General features: G+C 45.0%; 1 protein-coding gene across 1 annotated transcript in view; it reads right to left on the bottom strand.

Moving 5' to 3' along the window:
* The window catches only part of ABCC4 (ATP binding cassette subfamily C member 4), a 1,099,276-nt gene that overhangs the window by 258,520 nt on the left and 819,964 nt on the right, over positions 1-20,792 (bottom strand). Inside the window, exon 23 of the mRNA XM_029604735.1 lies at positions 16,176-16,286. Within this exon, the coding sequence (XP_029460595.1) occupies positions 16,176-16,286 (111 nt within the window). The remainder of the gene's footprint in view (positions 1-16,175; positions 16,287-20,792) is intronic.

The following is a 20,792-nucleotide window of genomic DNA, read 5'->3' as shown; positions in this document are numbered from 1 at the left end:
AAGGTATGGGAATGACAAGGTGGGACCCCTTAGAACACCTGCCGCCATTTGATCCAGTAGTTGGTGGGAACCCACCTCCTAACTCTCCCTCCCCCCCCCCCCTTATAATGAGCCAGTATTAGCAGCAATACCAGGAGACAGGGAAGCGAGACTAATACTGGGAGGGCAGGACAATCCCGACAATGAAGTGGAAGAAGTGGCAGCTGAGGCAGAAAGAGAAGAAGAAGAGGAGGAGGAGCACAGAAACTGCACAGTGTTAAAAAGGGAGGTGAAGCTGCTAAAGAAAGGTACGGAACATTATCCTTTTCCCAGAACTAGGGTCTAGAAGGAAGGATAGAAAACTAGAGAAGGTTGAAAAAGCCGAACTCCTGTATCCACCAACAGAGGTGCCGGTGGGGGGAGGTAACATTAGGTATGTTATCAGCCCACTCACAAGTGCAGAGGTTAGAAGTTTCCAGAAGGAAATTAAGTCCTTACTGGAGGATCCAGCAGAGTTGACAGAACAGATAGAGCAGTTTTTAGGCCCCAATATTTATACGTGGGGGGAATTGAAGTCAATTTTGGGCATTTTTGTTCATGGCAGAAGAAAGGGCGATGATTAGAGCAGCCGGAATGAGAACTCCCAGGAGGAGATGTCACTGCAGAGCAAAAATATCCTATTGGGGATCCAGGGTGGGATCATAATGAATAGGTAGACAGGGGTCATATGAGTGATTTATGAAACCTGATAGTAAGGGGGATAAAAGAAGCAGTGCCTAGAAGCCAAAATGTAGCAAAAGCTTTTGAGATCCAGCAGGAATGTGACGAGACCCCCTCGGTGTTCTTGGAACATGTTAGGGCCAGAATGAGACAATACTCTGGCCTTCCAGTAGATGATCCCATAAGTGAGGGATTATTAAAGAGAAATTTTGTCACAAAATCTTGGCTGGATATTCAAAAGAAGTTGCAGAAGCTAGAGGGGTGGAATGAGAAACCTATAGAGGAATTGTTAAAGGAAGCACAGAAAGTATTTGAGAGAAAGGAAGAAGAGAGACAGAAGCAAAAATAATGGTAAACAAGTGAATGAGATAATAAAGCGAGAAACACAAGATAGGGAAGGGGACCATGGATGAGGATGGAATAGGGGAGGTTGGCCAAGGGGGTAAAGGTCAAGGACAGGGAGGTAGAGGCTACAGTGGAAGTCCAGGAGTCCGAGGAGGATGGGATCCAAATCAGGCTGGATGATTTCACTGTGGGCAGAAAGGACATTTCAAAAGGGAATGTCCCCAGATGCTAAGGGAGGAGAAGGTTTTCTCGATGGTGGAAGATGAAAGTAAATAAGGAGATCAGGGGCTGCTTACCTTTAGGTCCTACCAAGAGCCCTTGGTAAATTTGGAGGTAGGAACAGAAAAGGAGGAGATAATCTTTTTGGTAGATATAGGAGCTGCTAGATCTTCAGTTGTAGACTTACTAGCAGGGGTCAGGATAACTCCCCAGAAACTGACAGTTTCAGGGGTAAAGGGAGAACAATTTTCAGTCACAGTGTTAGAAGAAACAAATATAGGAAGCCAAGGTAAGAAGGTAAAAGGAAACCTCCTCTATATACCAGAGGCAGGGCGTAATTTGTTAGGAAGGGACCTGCTAACTTGATTAGGAATACAAATCCAGGTGGAAGGAGACCAGCTGGTAGTTCACATGAAACCCCTTACACCCCAAGATGAAGCCGAAATAGAACCAGAAGTATGGGTATGAGACGGTAATAGGGAAGGGCTATATATTACACCCTTGCAGATTAAATTAAGGAAGAAGAAGGTGTAGTTTGCCTGCAGCCAGGTGTAGTAGGTCTGCAGCCAGTGATTAATAAGTTGTTGCACGATGGACTGATTGAGCCCTGCATGTCCCCATATAATACCCCAATCCTCCCTGTAAGAAAACCAGATGGCAACTATAGGTTATTACAGGATTTGAGAGAGCTGAATAAAGTAGTACAAGTTAGGCACCCAGTAGTCCCAAACCCATATACCTTGCTGAGTAAAATCCCCCAGGAACACAAGTGGTTTAGTGTAATAGATTTAAAAGATGCCTTTTGGGCGTGCCCATTAGCCGAAGATAGCAGGGACATGTTTGCATTTGAATGGGAGGACCCCCATACGGAAAGAAAGCAGCAGTATAGGTGGAAAGTTCTTCCCCAGGGTTTTACGGAGTCTCCTAACTTATTCGGACAAGTTTTGGAACAGGTCTTGGAAACATTCCCATTACCCTTGGAGACTCATCTATTACAGTATGTGGATGACTTGTTAGTCTCAGGGAAAAAGCGAGACAATGTAAGGAAAACCACAAACCAGCTGCTCAATTTCCTGGGCAAGAAGGGTCTGCGAGTATCCAAAACTAAGTTACAATATGTAGAGAAAGAAATAAAATACTTAGGACACTGATTAGTGAAGGTCAGAGGAGAATAAACCCTGAACGGATTCGAGGAATAACAGAACAGCCAGTGCCGAATACCAAGAAAAGATTGAGAAAATTCTTAGGGCTGGTGAGACATTGTAGATTATGGATAGATTCATATGCCCAGAAAACAAAGCCCCTGTATGCTAAATTAATAGGAGATGGAACCAGTTTACAATAGATTAAGGAGGAGAAGCAAATACTAGAAGATTAAATAGACTTAATCACTGCTCCTGTCCTAGCCTTGTCATCCTTAGAAAAGCCCTTTCATTTATTTGTAACTATAAATGAGGGAGCTGCATTAGGAGTTCTCTCACAGACCTGGGGAGGGAAAAAGCATCCAGTTGCATTTCTTTCTAAGTTATTAGATCCACTTTCTAAGAGATGGCCAGTGTGTGTGCAGGCTGTAGCCACAATGGCTCTGTTAGTGAAAGAGAGCAGAAAGCTCACCTTTGGGGGAGCATTGGTAGTGAGCACCCCACACTCAGTCAGGTCCATTCTACCACAGCGAACCCATAGGTGGCTCACAGATTCTAGGATATTGAAGAATGAGACTATTTTGATGGGAAAAGATGATTTGATTCTAACTACAGATTCATGCACAAACCCTGCAGGATTCCTCTTGAGAGGGGAAGGGGGAGAAACAGATATGGTTCAAGATTAGGCTGTTACTCAATTATGTCCAGGCAAAGTAAGAATGGACCTGTCTGACAAACCTTTACATGCAGGGAAAAAGACTGTTTGTAGATGGGTCTTCTCGGTGCATCCAAGGGAAACAGCATAGTGGTTATGCCATAGTAGATGGAGAAACCCTAGAAACAGTAGAATCAAGGAGCTATATGCTTTAGACCAAGCATTACAGCTGATGAAAAAAAGGGAAGGAACCATATACACAAATTCACAGTATGCCTTTGGGGTGGTACATACTTTTGGAAAATTTTGGAAAGAAAGAGGGCTAATAAATAGCCGGGGCAAGGAATTGGTGCATGAGGAACTGGTCACTCAGGTATTGGAGCACTTAATGCTGCCAAAAGAGGTGGCAGTTGTTCATGTACCGGGACATCAGAAACCTACAACCCCAGCAGCAAGGGGAAATAGGCTGGCTGATGAGGCTGCAAAGGAAGCAGCATTACAGAAAGAATGCATAAGTCTGTGTACATTGGTACCAACCCTGACCCCTGTTAAAACTATGTCCATATTTAGCCAGGAAGAGCAAACAAGGCTCACGGAGATAGGGGCAGTTCAAAGTGAGACAGGAGCTTGGCTTCTCCCAGATGGACGTCAGATGTTAAATAAGCCAGTTGTAAGAGAGATGATGGTGATTTTACATCAGGGAAACCACTGGGGAGCCCAGGTCTTCTGCGGTACAATCCTAAGGAAATATGGCTATATAGGGATCTAAACAGTGGCAAAACAAATATGTGAAAGGTGTTCTGTGTGCCAAAGGATAAATAAGAAAATTCTAAGAAAAACATCCCCGGGAGGGAGGGAGCCAGGATTGAGGCCCTTTCAAAGTGTACAGTAGACTTCACTGATCTGCCCCCCTCTCAGAGAGTCAAATTTTTATTAGTGGTGGTAGACTACCTCACTGGTTGGATAGAGGCTTTTCTCAGGGGGTTATAAAGGTCCTCCTGGAACAGATTGTCCCAAGATATGGTCTAGTGGAAAATATTGACTCAGATCAAGGGAGCCATTCCACTTCCAAAATTTTGCAGGAAGTTATGGAAGGATTGGGGTTAAGTTGGCACTTCCATACTCCCTGGCATCCCCGATCATCTGGGAAGGTGGAGAGAATGAATCAGACCCTGAAGCAGCACATTTCTAAAATAATGCTGGAAACTAAATTACCCTGGACTAAGTGCTTGCCCCTGGCTTTGCTAAGGGTAAGGGTCCACCCCAGGAAAGATGTGGGAATATCCCCATATGAAATAATGTTTGGGTTGCCCTATCTGGGGGGTAAAGGGGAAATTCACACTTTTGAAACTAAAGATCTGTTTTTGAGAAACTATATACTGGCACTATCCTCTTCTTTGTCCTATTTAAGGAAAAAAGGGCTATTGGCGCAGACCCCTCCATTGGACTTTATGGTATATCAGTTCCAACCAGGAGACTGGGTGCTGCTAAAGGTGTGGAAAGAATCTAAGTTGTAACCAAAGTGGGAAGGTCCATTTCAGATCCTGCTGACCACAGAGACTGCTGTTCGGACGGCTGAAAAAGGGTGGATGCATCACTCACGTGCCAAGGGACCAGTAGATCGGCCTGCTGATGCCCCTGTATAGAAAGTGATCGGCACCGATGACCCGCTCAAGATAAAAATTACCAAGAAAGACTGAGAAAGCTACCCACATATATATGGACGATAATCAGACAGAAACCCTTTTAGGCTGGGATCCAGATCCAGTCGATAATTCCACCTGGGATCCCATGACCAGGTTTGATGCTATTTGTGCACCTTTGATTAATGAATGGATTACAGGGCCCTTATATACTATGTGGCAGGGGAGTTTTGAAACAGAAATATTAAGAATAGATAGAGGGGCGATACCACTAATGAGACCTGGGACAGGGGAGTTGGTAACATACTGGTACATTACATACATAAGTTTAGGAGGCAGAAGATACCCATGGTATTTCTTAAGAAAAAGGGGGACGAGGGTGATTGAATTCTTTGAGATAGTTTGTATGGAAGATTCGCAACTTTTGGGGGCAGTTCTGAGAACATTCATTTAAGAGGGTGGCTGCAAAATTATCCAAGCCTATGTAGGGAGAGGGATTGGAAATAGGGGTAATCACCTTGTTAGCAATAATAGGACCTACAGTTTTTTGGTGTATGTGTAAGCAAAAGTGGTCAGTAAAGGAAAAAGGAGATGAGAATGAAAGGAGTGCACCTGATAGTGGGGATACTTGTTCCACTGTCCTGCTGGATACCCACCTGGGCATATTACCGCCCCCAGTACCTGGACCATTACAGGTCTCAGATAGATACCTTGAGGGTGGGAGTTATCCAGTGAAACAGTGGTTCAATGTGACACGAAGTAGCGCACCATTTACCTTGATCTTCGATGCCTGTCAGGTACTGAGTTGCAGTTCCATAGAAAGCCAGAGAGCATTAACTGCTTATGATTTGCATATGTGCTCAGAGGAAACCACACTATGGTCTAAAGACCCACCTTGTTCAAGAGGGGGGGTTACTTGGTGGAAGACGGGAATTAGAGGTAATAGGTGGGACATGGGACTTAAGGGTAATAAGCGATTCACCCCCGACGACCCAAATAAACCCCTAAAAAGGACCATAAGTCTAATACGAGGGAAAACTAGTCAAGCTTGTGGACATTTAAAATGTAACCCCCTGATATTGACAATCAAACCAGAAATTTGGAATGCAATGGAATCAGCGATAGAACAAACCATAGAACAAGCAACAGGACAGGCAAGGAACTTCCGTGACTGGGTAGAAAGGGTATATGGGCTAGGAGTAGTCACAATAGAGAAAGACTTGGTGGGGAGGTTCAGGATCTTGACATTGAAGGAAATAGACAACACAGAAAACACAATAGAAAGTAAGACATTCCAGTCAGTTTTGAATGATCCCAAAATAGTGAGGACCTTGACAGTAAAAGAATTAAGTAAAACCCTAGAAATAGAGACAGGATATGGAGAATTGAATGTCTGGATGGAGTGGGTAAAGTATACAGTAAAATCCCTGAACAAAAGCAACTGTTACGCTTGTGCTGCAGGGAAACCTATTGTGCCATTTTCTCTTGGGTGGGATAACAACCCTGAAGAAATGAGGTGTATCCTGGCCTTGTACCAAGAAGAAAAGGCCTGGGACAAAGTCAGTTGTACCCGGATGACCCTCCAATTTCCTGCCATGAAACCAAAACAGGGGCAGCGGACAGCTCCAGTTTTCTCCCCAAGTTCTGGGGAGCATACTGTCTGCCTCTCTAGGCAGGGGTCAATGCATACCCAATATCTAGGCGAACTGACTGTCTGTCATGCCGTACTAAATGTGACATGGGCAAGGGAAAGAGAGAAATACTCCAATCTGCAAGTGGCCAGGATGGATTTGTATTGGTACTGCGGAGGACGAAGGCTGTGGGTGACGTTAACCCCCTCCCAATGGTCTGGCACTTGTGCAGTTGTACAATAGGCTATTCCCTTCACCCTGGCATTCAAGACAGAGTGAGAAAGGAAGGAGGGGGTAGGGAGAAAAGGAATACAATTGAGGAAATGATAGGCCTATCAAACACAAACACCAGAAAGGATAGAGTGAAGGGATCTTTTGATGACAGAATATATCTAGATGCTATAGGGGTCCCAAGGGGTGTTCCCGATGAATTCAAAGCAAGGAATCAGATAGCTGCAAGATTTGAGCCTATCCTTTGGTGGGTTACCATAAATAAAAATGTGGATTGGATCAATTACTTCTACTACAGATCAACATAGGTTCATAAATCATACTCGTGAAGCCGTGAAAGGGATCGCTGAACAGTTAGACGCCTCTAGCAGAATGACCTGGGAAAATAGGATGGTTTTGGATATGATGTCAGCAGATAAGGTGGGGTATGTGTAATGTTGGAAGGAGAGTGTTGTAAGTATATCCCTAACAACACTGCCCCAGTCGGTTCAATTACTGTACTATCCTCTCTGAAGAATTGGCGGCAAATGCAGGGGTGCACACTTCTGCAATGGGGTGGTTTGAAAGCGTTTTTGGGAAATGGAAGGATTTTGCTATACAAATATTGACCACTCTAGCAATAGTAGCAGGAGTCTTGGTTGCCCTAGGTTGCTGTATAATCCCCTGTGTAAGGGGGTTGACACAAAGATTAATTGAAACAGCAATTTCTAAGAAAATGCCCCTCGGATCACCGTCCTATTCTGATGCTATGAAACTGATGGAAGAAGGGGAAAGGGATGAGCAAACAATGTACGAAGAAATGGTAGGAGGTCTGGAAACGGGCCCTGAAATGTGTGCTTGAAATAGCAACAAAAGTATAAAAATAAAAGGAGCGAATTGTGAGAAATGAAGCTTTAATGTTGCTATTACATGTTGCTATTACATACCTATAAAGAATAAGAAATATAAGTTGCTTTACATGTTCATAATTTAGGCTACTCTATGCTGATAATTGCTCTGAGTAAAAAGGCTGCTGAGAAAGAGTAGGAAACACTGACAGCTGGAAAACACCTCTATTGCTTTGCTAAGCACAGTAGAAAGAATTAAAAGTGTTGCTCTCTCAAGAATCTGAGAGAGAGATTAAGCTTTGTTTTTAGAGATCATTTTACGCTTCTGACCTTGGGCAACTGCATGAAAAGGGAACTGACAAGTGAGCTGTGCAGCTTGATTGTAAAATCACAAGTTACAGTCAGGGTGATCCAGTACCGAGCGGTAGGAAGAGCTGCGTTAGTGCCTACGGCACCCGCGGTTACCGCCCGCACAGTGCAGCTCACCTACCGCTCGATCCTGAAGCCTAATTATATGTAAATGTAAGCCGCGTCCGAAAAGCCTTAGTCCTGCGCAACCCAGGATACTGGATAGAGCGCCTATACAGGATCCTGGGTGCGCGGGCCTAAGGCTTCACGCCGCGCTGGTATCTGTCATTTCAAATGTCATTTGAAATGACAGATACCAGGAAGTCTGGTCCGATCGGATGCAAAAATAAGTTGCTTCGCCGCTGTCATCTCTCTCCTCTCCTCCCGAAGCAGGCCTTGCTCCGGGAGGTGGAGAGAGAGATGACAGTGGCGAAGCAACTTACTTTTCCATCTGATCTGACCCGACAGCGCTTCTCCCCCCCTCCCAGAGCAAGGCCTGCTTCGGGAGGAGGGGAGAGAGATGACAGCGGCGAAGCTTTCCCCCAGCCCGGACCCGACCCAGACCCCCAACCCGGACCCGACCTGACCGCTGTCAGTCTGTTCCCCCTCCTCCCGGAGCAAGGCTGCTTTCGCGCCCTGCTCCGGGAGGGGGGAGAAGAGGTGACAGCGGCGAAGCAAAAAAAAAAGGGGAGCAAATTTTGTTTTTTCTCAAAAGCGACTTACTTTTGGGATCTGTCAAGATCCCAAAAGTAAGTCACTTTTGGACGCCGGCAAAACTTATCTTTTTGCAGCCATCAGCCATCAGCAGGAACACGATCTGGCTCCCGTAGCTCCTCCCAACAAGATGGCCGCCTGCACGGGGAAAGCGTACAATTGGCCGCTGAAGACGTGACGTCACGACGTTTGGCGTCACAGGATGTGACGCCATATCTTCAGCGGCCAATTGTACGCTTTCCCCGTGCAGGCGGCCATCTTGTTGGGAGGAGCTACGGGAGCCAGATCGTGTTCCTGCTGATGGCTGATGGCTGCAAAAAAAGATAAGTTTTGCCGGCGTCCAAAAGCGACTTACTTTTGGGATCTTGACAGATCCCAAAAGTAAGTCACTTTTGAAAAAAAACAAAATTGTCAATTTTGAAAAAAAAAAACCCAAAATTGCTTTTGGTTTTTTTTAGCTTCGCTGCTCAGTTTCTATTTTCCCCCCGTCCCAGAGCAAGGCTGCTTTTCGCGCCCTGCTCTGGGAGGGGGGGGAAGAGACACTGAGCGGCGAAACAACTTACTAGCTTTTGGTTTTTTTCGCTTCACCGCTCAGTGTCTATTTTCCCCCCTCCCGGAGCAAGGCTGCTTTTCGCGCCCTGCTCCGGGAGGGGGGAGAAGAACTGAAGCGGCGAAGCAACTTACTTGCACGGGGGAAAGCGGTCTCCGTGGCAGCCCCAGTCCTCTCCCCTCCTCCCGAAGCCAAAAAAAAGCAAAAAAAAACGTTGCAGCCCCCTCCGGACATTGGAGGGGGGCTGCAACGTTTTTTTCGCTTTTTTTTTTGGCTTCGGGAGGAGGGGAGAGGACTGGGGCTGCCATGGAGACCGGCACCCATGATCGCGGCTGGGGCAGGTGAGCGGGGGCTGGGGGAAAGCTTGCCACCTACCCTTACCCATGCCTCTACCGCCTGGGTCAGGGTAGGCGGTAAGTTTGCAGGTTAAACGCGCGACAAAACGGCAGGGAAAGGTAGCGATAGTCGGGGCGCGGGTTACGGGATGCTAAGGGAATAGCTAATTGGCTCGTTTGCATGCAATAACGCGCTAATTCGCTCGTTTGCATGCAATATACATGCCGCGGGCGGAAGGGGTTGCCCGGGGAATTTAGGACGCGGTAGGAGTAGGTTAAAGGGGATTCGGGATCGCAGGAAGGGCTAACGCGGCCGAAACGTGAGTTAAAAGCGGCTTAGGAGCAGGGTAAACGCGGCCGCACTTACAGGATAGGCCTGAGTGTCTGCTGGAAAACAGGCCAATGTATAGAAACATAGAAGTGACGGCAGAAGAAGACTAAACGGCCCATCCAGTCTGCCCAGCAAGCTTTCACACCTATTTATTTTCATACTTATCTGTTACTCTGACCGCTGAGGTCAGGGCCCTTATTGGTAACTTTTTGGTTCCAATTCCCTTCCACCCCCACCATCGATGCAAACAGCAGTGCTGGAGCTGTATCTAAGTGAAGTATCTAGCTAATTGGTTTAGGGTAGTAACCGCCGTAATAAGCAAGCTACTCCCACGCTCGTTTACCCTGCCTGTGCAATTCAGTCCTTGTTGGTTGTCTGAATATAAATCCTCTTTACTTCATTCCCCCCTGCCGTTGAAGTAGTGAGCTGTGCTGGATATGTATTCCAAGTGAAGTATCAGGCTTAATTGATTCGGGGTAGTAACCGCCGTAACAAGCAAGCTACACCCATGCTTATTTGTTTACCCAGACTATGTACTTCATTCCTTGTTGGTTGTTGTCTGAATATAAATCATCATTTCTTCATTCTCCCTGCCGTTGAAGCAGAGAGCTATGCTGGATATGCATTGAAAGTGAAGTATTAGGCTTATTTGGTTTGGGGTAGTAATCGCCGTAACAAGCAAGCTTCTCCCCTGCTTTTTTGTGGATGCAAATCCTTTTTTCCACATTTCCTCTTGCCGTTGAAGCATAGAGCAATGTTGGAGTCGCATTAACTGTGTGTATGTTTATTGAATAAGGATATTAACCTCCAGGTAGCAGCCGTCATTCCCGCAAGCAAGCCACCCCGTGCCTCTTCTCTTCATTCACATTCTCTAGACTTTACGGATCCACAGTGTTTATCACACGCCCCTTTCAAATCCTTCACAGTTTTGGTCTTCACCACTTCCTCCGGAAGGGCATTCCAGGCATCCACCACCCTCTCCGTGAAGAAATACTTCCTGACATTGGTTCTGAGTCTTCCGCCCTGGAGTTTTAAATCGTGACCCCTGGTTCTGCTTATTTTTTTGCAACGGAAAAGATCTGTCATTGTCTTTGGATCATTAGAAACTTTCAAGTATCTGAAAGTTTGAATCATATCACCCCTGCTCCTCCTTTCCTCCTAGGCCTCATTCTAGCAGAAAGGCAGTGGAAAGAGCATGAGGTAAGGGGCACTTTCTCCAACCCCCCCCCCCAGAAACACAATACCTGTGTAAAACTCACTATATCATTAAGGGGGTAATTTATCAGTGTTATATGGCGTTTTCACATGCGAAAAACGCCTTTAACGCATGCGAAAGCACTATCAATTTTAGTGCGATGCAAATGAGAAAAAGGGGAGGATATTGGGGCAGGAATTTTGGCCAAGTGGGCTGGGCTCACAGTTTTGTGAAGCTATATCGCACAGCTTTAATGCAAATTTTAACTACACCTTTTTCATTTGCGTAAATCCATGCGATAGGGCTGTATTGCGGTTGCAATGTTTTTCGCACATGCCATTTTAAGCTCCTGGAGAGAGAGAGAGAGAGACACTAGCCATAATGCCCTCACACTAGATAGGTATTTATATCTGTATGGGAGGCCCACCTAGTAACTCGAGGTGAGGTTTAGGTATTAGTGTAGGGGTTAGGGGCCACTTTGAAATTCAAAGTGAGACGTACAAAAAGAACAGTGCTCTCTTGTGAAGATTTGATGACAAACTCACCCAAAGATGAGATTTGTGCAATGTTCTCTCAACCTAGCTTGATGTTACCCAGGTAGAGAGTCCATCAAGCTAGGTTGAGAGAACATTGCACAAATCTCATCTTTGGGTGAGTTTCCTCACTCCGAAGGTCATCAAATCTTCACAAGTGAGCACTGTTCTGTTCGTACGTTTCACTTTGAATGTCAAAGTGGCCTCACTCTCTCTCTCCCCCCCCCCCCCCAATTCCTGATAGCTAGGCTGGCTACATCACCATGCACGATAAAGCTCTATCGCACGGCTTTATGCAAAAAATGCCTTTAACGCATGCGAAAGCACCATCACATTTGGTGTGGTGCAAATGAGAAAAAGGGGAGGATATTGGGGTGGGAATTTTGGCCAAGTGGGCTGGGATCACAGTTTTGTGAAGCCTTATCGCATGTGATAGGGCTGTATTGCGGTTGCGATGTTTTTTGCATATGCTGTTTTAAGCTGAGAGAGAGAGAGAGAGACACTAGCCATAATGTCCTCACACTAGATAGGTGTTTATATCTGTATGGGAGGCCCACCTAGTAACTTGAGGTGAGGTTTAGGTATTAGTGTAGGGGGGTTAGGGGCCACTTTGACATTCAAAACTGTTACCGAACCTTATGGCACCTATGTAAAATGAAAGATTATAATGGCATTACTTTTATGTGCCTTTATGTAAACCGTTGTGACGGTACCCACCTTAATGACGGTATAGAAAAGACTTAAAATAAATAAATAAATTCAAAGTGAGACGTATGAACAGAAAAGTGCTCTCTTGTGAAGATTTGATGACCTTCAGAGTAAGGAAACTCACCCAAAGATGAGATTTATGCAATGTTCTCTCAACCTAGCTTGATGGACCTCTCTCTCTCTCTCTCTCTCTCTCAGCTTAAACCTACTAAACATGGTCCACCCAGTGGTTGTATGTAGGAAATATAAGAATTCTGACATTTGCACTAAGATAGTGCTCGCGTAGGTATTAGCGCAAATTGTGGTAAACTGCCTATTACCTTAAAACAAACCCCTTTTCCTATCGCTTGCGATATTTAGTGCATTTTGATAAATCCAGGCCTAAGGGCACAATATTAGCCTGTGGAGTAAAATAAACACAGGCCTCTGCAAAGCAGAAGACAGTGACAAAAGGCATAGAACCAAACCCCAACTCCTTTGAACCTTTGCACAGCACTTGAAGTACTACCCCTTTTTCCGCAGAAATCGTTAGAGGTCAGAATTGCTAAATCCTCTCTTGTTCTTGTTGAGTATAAAGAAATAAAGAACAGAATGCTGAGAGAAGCAGCCCCCTCTGCTGAATCCCCCCCTGCTCCTGTTGGGGCCCTGTTATCTATATTCCAAGACCTACACCTGTCCTCAGTGAGGAAGTCAGATTTTTCTTCTGGCTCCAAGCCTGATTCAGATCATACTCCCCAAACACCGCTCCAGCCAGACTCTGTGCCTAGCTCCTCTCCAGCCAGACTCCAACTCCATGCCTGGCCCCACTCTGTAGGCTCCACTCCAACCAGATTCGGACTCTGACCCAGGTCCTGCTCTACTCCAGCAAGACTGCGACTACATCCCGGCACCGCTACGCAAACTGTTTCTAGATTTCATTCCAGATGCCTTGAATCCTATTTTCAGTTGGGATGGGAGGTGCTTCTTACCCTTTCTGACAGCAGTGGGCCAAGTTCCCTCCTACTCAGTTCTCCAAGCCTCATGGCTTTGAGGTCTGCTGGCAGCCATGTTCCCTGAACCGCCACAATTTAAAAGCCTGCTTCTCTTGTGTGTACTAGCCGAAATCTGTGGCCTTCCTGATTTAGTCTGGTCTTGTTCTTGTGTGCTATTGTCTGTTTTTTTTCCTGTTTGTGGCCCTCTGGTTTTGATTTGTTTTGTCTGTCTGTCCTGTTTCTTGTGGTGCAATCCTTGACCTGTGCTTGTTTTGTGGCACCCTTATGTCTCTCTGTTCCTGTAGTGCTGCCCTGCTTCTTTGGGTGTCCTTTGTCCTCTGAGATCACTTCCTGCTACGTCCTGCTCGTCATCAGAATCTGAGGGCTCAACCCAAAGCGGAGGTGGCTGGTACAGGCAGAAGATCTTGGTGGTAGGCCAGTCCTGTTTCTGTTCAAGCCAGTGCTAACTGGGTCCAGCCTTGCTCCTGCTCCAGAGGTTATAACTACCAGCAGTCTCGCTGTGACAAACTGCACAGAGCAGAAATTTGATATGGCAGAATATTAAAACAATAAATAAAATATAATGGCTACTGTAGTTCCACTGGATGAAGGGCAACCAAATGTACATGGAAAAGGTAAGGCAACATTTAGCCAATCAAATCTTATATTTGGCAAGATGCCCTGGATGGGGTTGAAATCTCAATAGTGGCCAAGGCAAGGAATCTCGGTTTCATTATGGATTCTACCTGTCACTAAAGTCTCAAATTTCGAGAGTCGTAAAAGGGGTATTTTTTAAATTTCATATAACTTCGCACTTTTTTTAAGTGAGTCAGATCTAAGAACTGTAACTCATTCTATTTCTTCTTTAGATTATTGTAGTGCCTTGTATCTTGGTCTCCCTCAAAAATCTTTGAAGGCGTTACAGCTTGCTCAGAATTTGGCAAGGTGCCTTGACTTGAGGGTCCCAATTCTAAACGTCGTGATCATATCTCTCCAGTCCTGTGTAGTCTTAATTGGTTACCAGTAACTGAACGCATTATATATAAAATAGTCATGGTTGTCTTTAAGCTTTAAGCTTCAGATTCCTCTTACTGGCTAAATGCCCTTTTACGCATTTATAAACCTGTAAGATGCTTAAGATCATCCCAATTGAATCTTTTAGAAATTCCATCTGTTCAACAAGCACACTTATATAGTACTCTGGAGACCTCTTTTTCCAATGCTGCACCTACACAATGGAATCTCATTCCATTTGAACTTAGGTCTTTGGATGATGTGAAAAAATTTAGACAGTTATTGAAAGAGTATTTACTCCGACGTGCATACAATATATTTTAGAGTGGTGTTAGCAGAATAAATCCTCTCAAAGATGTGAGGATAATGATATATATTTTGAGTGACTGATTATTCTTTCCATTTATATGATATTGAGCATTATTGTTTTTGTGAAACATATGAAAATTGTGTGTTATTGTACATGCCAATTTCATGTTTTTATTATGTATGTTGATGATGTAAATCGCCTAGGCCTCCTTGTGGTAGGCGATTAATAAATTTTAATAAATGAAATGAAATGAAAAATGAAATGGCTGCCAGGATAATTACTGGGGCACTGATACGTGAGCATATTTCACCTGTTTTCACTGGCTCCCTATCAAATGGAGGATTTCTTTGGGATATTAATGTTAGTTTCTAAAGGTTTAAATGGTTCTGTTCCTCCCAGTTTTAATGTGGCTTTAAAACTGTATTGTCCATCACAAACCTTAAGATCCTCTAGTCAAAGGCTTCTGAATGTTCCATCATCTAGGATATCCGCCTCAATGAGCCTCGGGAAAGACTTTTTTTTATGTTCAGGGCCCCGTTTTGTGGAACTCTCTTCCTCAAAGTATAAAAGAAGAATCCTCTTTGTTAAGATTTAAAAAATTCCTAAAGACCTTTTTGTTTTCTCAGACTTTCCCGCTTAAGGTGTAACCAGTAATGGGCGAATAATTTCATGACAAGTACTCCAAGTACTCATGTGTAAGAACACAAGGCCAGCACTGAATATGGATTAATTATGATCATGAAGGCAGTTAGTATGACATAGGTGTGCTATTTATTGTAAATGTGTTATGCTTATGTTTAATACTTATATTTTTATGAATGTTTTCTGTAAACTCCTTAGGAATTTCGATTTGCGGTCTACAAGTTTTTAAATAAATAAATACATCGAGAGATAGGATTTGCTGAACATTTCATGAAGTTTCATTGTGATGGTACATTTACATAATGTCCCATTCATACTCTATGATCATGTACTTACGATGACAACATAGGAATGGCACAATAAGAAATAAGTCTAGAACTGCATGAAATTCTATTAAATTACATTTAAAAATTATTTCAACAAGGCAGGGGGACAGACAGTCAGGAGCAAGTGGTCCTCTCTATCCTATCTCCTCAGTAGGAGATGCCTAGAGGAGCTGCTTGGATACTTTGCTCAGTTTCTTCTGACAGCAATCCAAAAGATCCCTGTAGGAGCAGCAGGGAGGCAGGCAGGCAAGACATGCAGTTCTGTGGGCTAACCCAGCCATTGCTGCACATTGGAATCCCAGGGACCTAGCTAGCTCCTGTGCAGATTCCTGGTGGGAGAAGAGTCTGAAACAGGGCTAAGACAAAAGGGCAGGGACAGCAGCTCCTCTTCATCTGAAGTCTAATAGCTTTGGACCTGTACTGTTCTAACCCTGGGGTCTCTTATTTACAGGTCAGTTTCACTCTCTGGGGAAGGATGGAGGAGAGGGGGACAGAGAGAGAGATGGGAGGGCAGGCAAAGATGGGCAAGCCAAGAGAAGAGGTCTGTTTCCAACTTCTCCCCTCCCCCCCACCCCCCCATCTGTGCTGGTATGCATGGGCAGCATTGTTACCCTGCCTGTGATGTCACATGTCATAGACATGCAGATGGACAAACCAGTAACATAACTTATTTTCTTTTAAAAAATGGGCTAAAATATTACATTTATAGATTAGTGTAAAGTTTAAAAAAAAAAGCAAATACGCATATTAACAGTTAAGTATTCAAATTATGATTATGCAAAATTGGCTTCAACATCCATACTTACTGTTTGCAAGAAATAAGGCACCAAAGGCAAGGACCACAACAAAAATGGCGCAGATAGCATCCAGGCGCACAGCAAACCAACGTGAGGTAGTCAGAAACAGGAACCAAGACTCTGATGAGAGATTTTATTTAAGATAAATACTAGGAACAAGGAACATCGCAAGTTATAACAGAACTTTTCTATTAAATGTTATCTATTTAAAAATTTCAAAAGTAATTGTAATACAAATATTTGAAGTAGAAAAAATACTACACCTACAAAAGGTAAGCATTAACAGGCCGATGCAGAAAGGTGTGATCAGAGGAACATACCTTTCTGCCTGGCTTCAATGCGCATTTTCTGTACACAAAACTTACTCCCGATGCAGCAAGGAGTTTTGCGCACAGATAATGCGCGTTTCTAAACAGAAGTACTGCTTAGCATCCTCGCTTGTAAATCTCATGTAAGTGAGGGCACTAAGCAGGACTCCCCAATGTAGAGAGACAGCATCTATCTAGCCAGTGCACCTTCCTTAGCTCTGGAAACTTAACTCCAGATCAGAGCTGGGGTTTCCAGTGTTACTGCACTGGCACTTAAAACTCTTAAACAAAGGGAATAAATGTTTTAAAAAAATAGTTTAAAATGGCAACAGATAAATCAGTAATTATCTGGTGCAGGTGAGTGCTACTTAACCGGATAAGTACTGATTTATAACCAGTACCATCACTTATGGTCTGTCAGGGAAGCCTCCCCCACTTCCCAAGTTAAAATGTGCATTGGATCATTTTACTCTAAAGAAGCTTTTTTTTTTTTTTTTTACTAGTGTGGGTCCCTGTCTGTGCAGACGCTTAGAACAGGTAATCCCGCTTCTGCCACCATATGTGATGCCCTTGGAGCGGTCTAAGACAGGAGAAGGTCAGAGAACAGACCAGGCTGGAGTCTGTTCTGCTTTTCAACAGTTTAATTATAAATAGTTCAGCAAGACAGAATCAAAATCGCTGCTTACCTCAGCAGACTGACAATGCAAGAACAGTTCTTCCAAAAGAGCACAGCACTCCATTACAGCTTCCTTCTCCCTGGGGCCTCTCTAATTCTCTCAGGGCCTCACCTTTGTATCCCTTACCTCAGAGAAATGCCTCCACCCGAGGATCCCTTTCCTGTTTGTCTTAAGGTGGACCGGGCCAAATAGCTGGAGCCGGTTCGTTAAGGCAGTCTCAGGCTCTCTGTCATATACTCTATCACATTCCCTCCCCCTCAGCTCAATCTTACTTAGTTGAGTGCCTGCCTGTGCAAGGGAGACTTCTCTAGAAAGGAAGTCTGCATTTATATTCGCCTTTCCTGCTCTGTGTCAGACTTTAAAGTGGAATGGTTGGAGTGCCAGAAACCACCTCATTACTCGTCCATTAGACTCTTTATTCTGAGCGACCCAGACAAGGGGTTGGTGTTCTGTTACCAGCGTGAACTGGCGGCCCAGTAGGTAATAACGAAAAGCCTCCAAGCCCCATTTGACAGCTAAGGCCTCTTTCTCTATCATTGAGTAGTGTCTCTCTCAGGGTAGTAGCTTCCTGCCAATGAAGGCTACTGGATGTTCTTCATCTTCTTCCTCTTGTGTGAGGACGGCTCCTAGCCCCACCTCTGATGCGTCTGTCTGTACTATAAAGGGCTTGGTAAAGTCCGGACTTAGTAGAACAGGTTCCGAGCATATGTCTTTTTTTTAAACCTTGGAAGGCTTCCTCCGCCTCTGCAGACCATCTAATCTTCTCTGGGGCTTTCTTTTGTAATAGACATGTGAGGGGCTCCGCTTTTTCTGAAAAGTTAGGTATGACCCGTTGATAGTAACTGATGAGGCCTAAAAAGGCTCTCACTGTTTGTGGGACTGGAACTCGGGTAATTGCTTCTGTTTTCCATGTCTATGGGTGGACTTTCCCTTTCCCAAGGGAGTATCCCAGATATTACACTTATTGACCCCCTAATTTACATTTCTTGGGGTTGGCTGTCAATCCAGCCTTTCGTAGACTTGTAAGTACAGCCTGTAATTGCCTTAGGTATGTCTCCCAGTCTCCACTGTAAATAACGATGTCGTCAAGATAGGCCGCTGCATAACCCTGATGTGGGCGTAGTAAGTGGTCTACCAAGCGTTGAAAGGTAGCTGGAGCCCCATGAAGTCCGAACGGCAGGACCGTAAACTGGAAATGTCCCTTCGGTGTTGAAAAAGCCGCCTTCTCCTTCGCAGTTGGCGCTAGGGGAACTTGCCAGTACCCCTTTGTCAAATCAAGTGTGGAGATAAACTGGGCAGTTCCCAAGCGATCAATAAGTTCATCTACGCGGGGCATCAGGTATGTGTCATTGACCTTCCAGAAGTCAATACAGACTCGGGTATGCCTCATTGACCTTCCGGAAGTCAATACAGAACCGGATATTACCATCCGGTTTAGGTACCATTACAGTAGGCGAGGACCAATCACTATTGGATTCCTCTATTACTCCAAGTCGAAGCATTTCTTTCATTCAGCTTCTACCACCTGCCTCCTGGCTTCAGGAATCCGGTAGGGCCGTTGTTTACTCCTGGGGTTCTAATAATATCGTGACAAGCTAAGTGATTCCTCCCGGGTATAGTCGAGAAGACATCTTTATTCTGAGTCACTAGTTTATCCAGGTCCACTTTCTGCATTGTGGAAAGTTGGTCCCCATATGGGATCATCTGGGGCTCGGAAGTTTGTGAAACGTCTGGACCAAAGTCTTCTTCTTGGACCAGACTGCAAGTCAGAGCAACCCATTGTTTTAGTAGATTCACGTGGAAGATCTGGGCCTTCTTCCATCTGTCAAGTTGGGCCACTTTATAATCCACTGGGCCCATCTTCTCCAGCACCTCTTACGGACCTTGCCAACGGGACAGCAATTTACTTTCCGACGTTGGTAGTAGCACTAGTACACGGTCTCCTGGCTGGAAGACCTGAGGAACAGCGGACTGGTTATACTGCCGAGTTTGGGTAGCCTGGGCCTTTTCCAGGCATAGTCGGGCAGCCTCTCCTGCCCTCCCCAGTCGGTCCTGCATCTGGATCACATAATCGGCCAAATTCCGTCCAGAAATGGGTTCCTCGTCTCAGGTCTCTCGTACTACATCCAGGATTCCCCGTGGTCTTCTACCATACAATAATTCGAATGGGGAAAACCCGGTCAAACTTTGAGGGACCTCTTGAATGGCAAACAATATATATGGCAAGAGTAAGTCCCAATTCTTGCCATCTTCCGCGATGAACTTCCTCAATATCTGAGAGTTTTGTTAAAACGCTCCACGAGCCCATCAGTTTGTGGATGGTAAACTGATGTCCGCAGGGTTTTTACCTGCAATAATGTGCAAACTTGTTTCATCACTTTAGAGACAAATGGGGTCCCTTGGTCAGTTAATATCTCTTTGGGTAACCCCACCCAAGAAATCACCTCCACCAAGGCCATGGCTATTGTTTGAGTCTTTATATCTCTTAGGGGAATAGCTTCTGGATACCTGGTTGCATAATTGAGAATGATCAGGATATATTTGTTTCCATGGCTGACCTCTCTAAGGGGCCTACCAAGTCCATAGCGACCCTCTCAAAAGGTGTCTCTATAATTGACATAGGCACTAGGGGAGCTATGTTCATTGCTGCCGGTCTGGTCAGCTGACAGGTAGGGCAGGACTGACAATAGTCCTGAGCGTGTCGATACAAGCCAGGCCAATAGAACTGAGCTAAAATCTTTTCTCATGTTTTCTCTTCCCCTAGGTGGCCCCCCAAAGGTGACTATGGGCAAGCCACAACACTTGCTGATGATACTGCTGGGGAACCAAAAGCTGCTCAACCGTTTTGCCCTCCAGATTCCCCTTTGCTACTCTATATACTAGATTTTTCTTGAGAACAAAAAAGGGGGGGCTGGCTTTTGACCCTCCACCCCAGAGACTAATTCCCCATCTGTTATCTGTATATTCTCCTGGGCCCCTTTTAGTGTCCCATCTTCTTGTTGGGCCCACCTAAAATTCCCGGGGTTTCCCTCGCCTATCTAGTCTGAGGGAACCTCTATGGGTTGGGGAGCCCCCTCTAACTCCACGACTGCCTCTAAACCTTGAAAATAATTATACTTTTCTATCCTACGTTGTCTATGAGGCTTGAGTATCTTATGATTATTAATATACAAGTCCAGGCCTTCTAACGGAAAGACCTCCTGAATTGAGGTCTCTTCCTCGCTGAAGTCATCTGGGCCCCTCATGAGCCGGGCCCAAAGAGTCCCAAAGTCTGGATAATCTTGTCCCAGTATCACCGGATATGGTATCCAGGGGAGCACTCCCACTTCTACTGTTGCTTGTCCCACTAGAGTCTTCAATGGGACATAAGAACATAAGAAATTGCAATGCTGGGTCAGACAAAGGGTCCATCAAGCCCAGCATCCTGTTTCCAACAGAGGCCAAAACCAGGCCACAAGAACCTGGCAATTACCCAAACACTAAGAAGAACCCATGCTACTGATGCAATTAATAGCAGTGGCTATTCCCTAAGTATAATTGATTAATAGCCATTAATTGACTTCTTCTCCAAGAACTTATCCAACAGAGACCAGAGACCAGAGACAATACCCGACCTTACTGGTCGGGTATTGTCTCTGGTC

Source organism: Rhinatrema bivittatum, chromosome 5 (assembly GCF_901001135.1).
Source record: "Rhinatrema bivittatum chromosome 5, aRhiBiv1.1, whole genome shotgun sequence".
NCBI classification, from domain to species: Eukaryota; Metazoa; Chordata; class Amphibia; order Gymnophiona; family Rhinatrematidae; genus Rhinatrema; species Rhinatrema bivittatum.
Note: the sequence above shows the minus strand (reverse complement) of the source record. Positions and strands in the feature narration are given on the sequence as shown.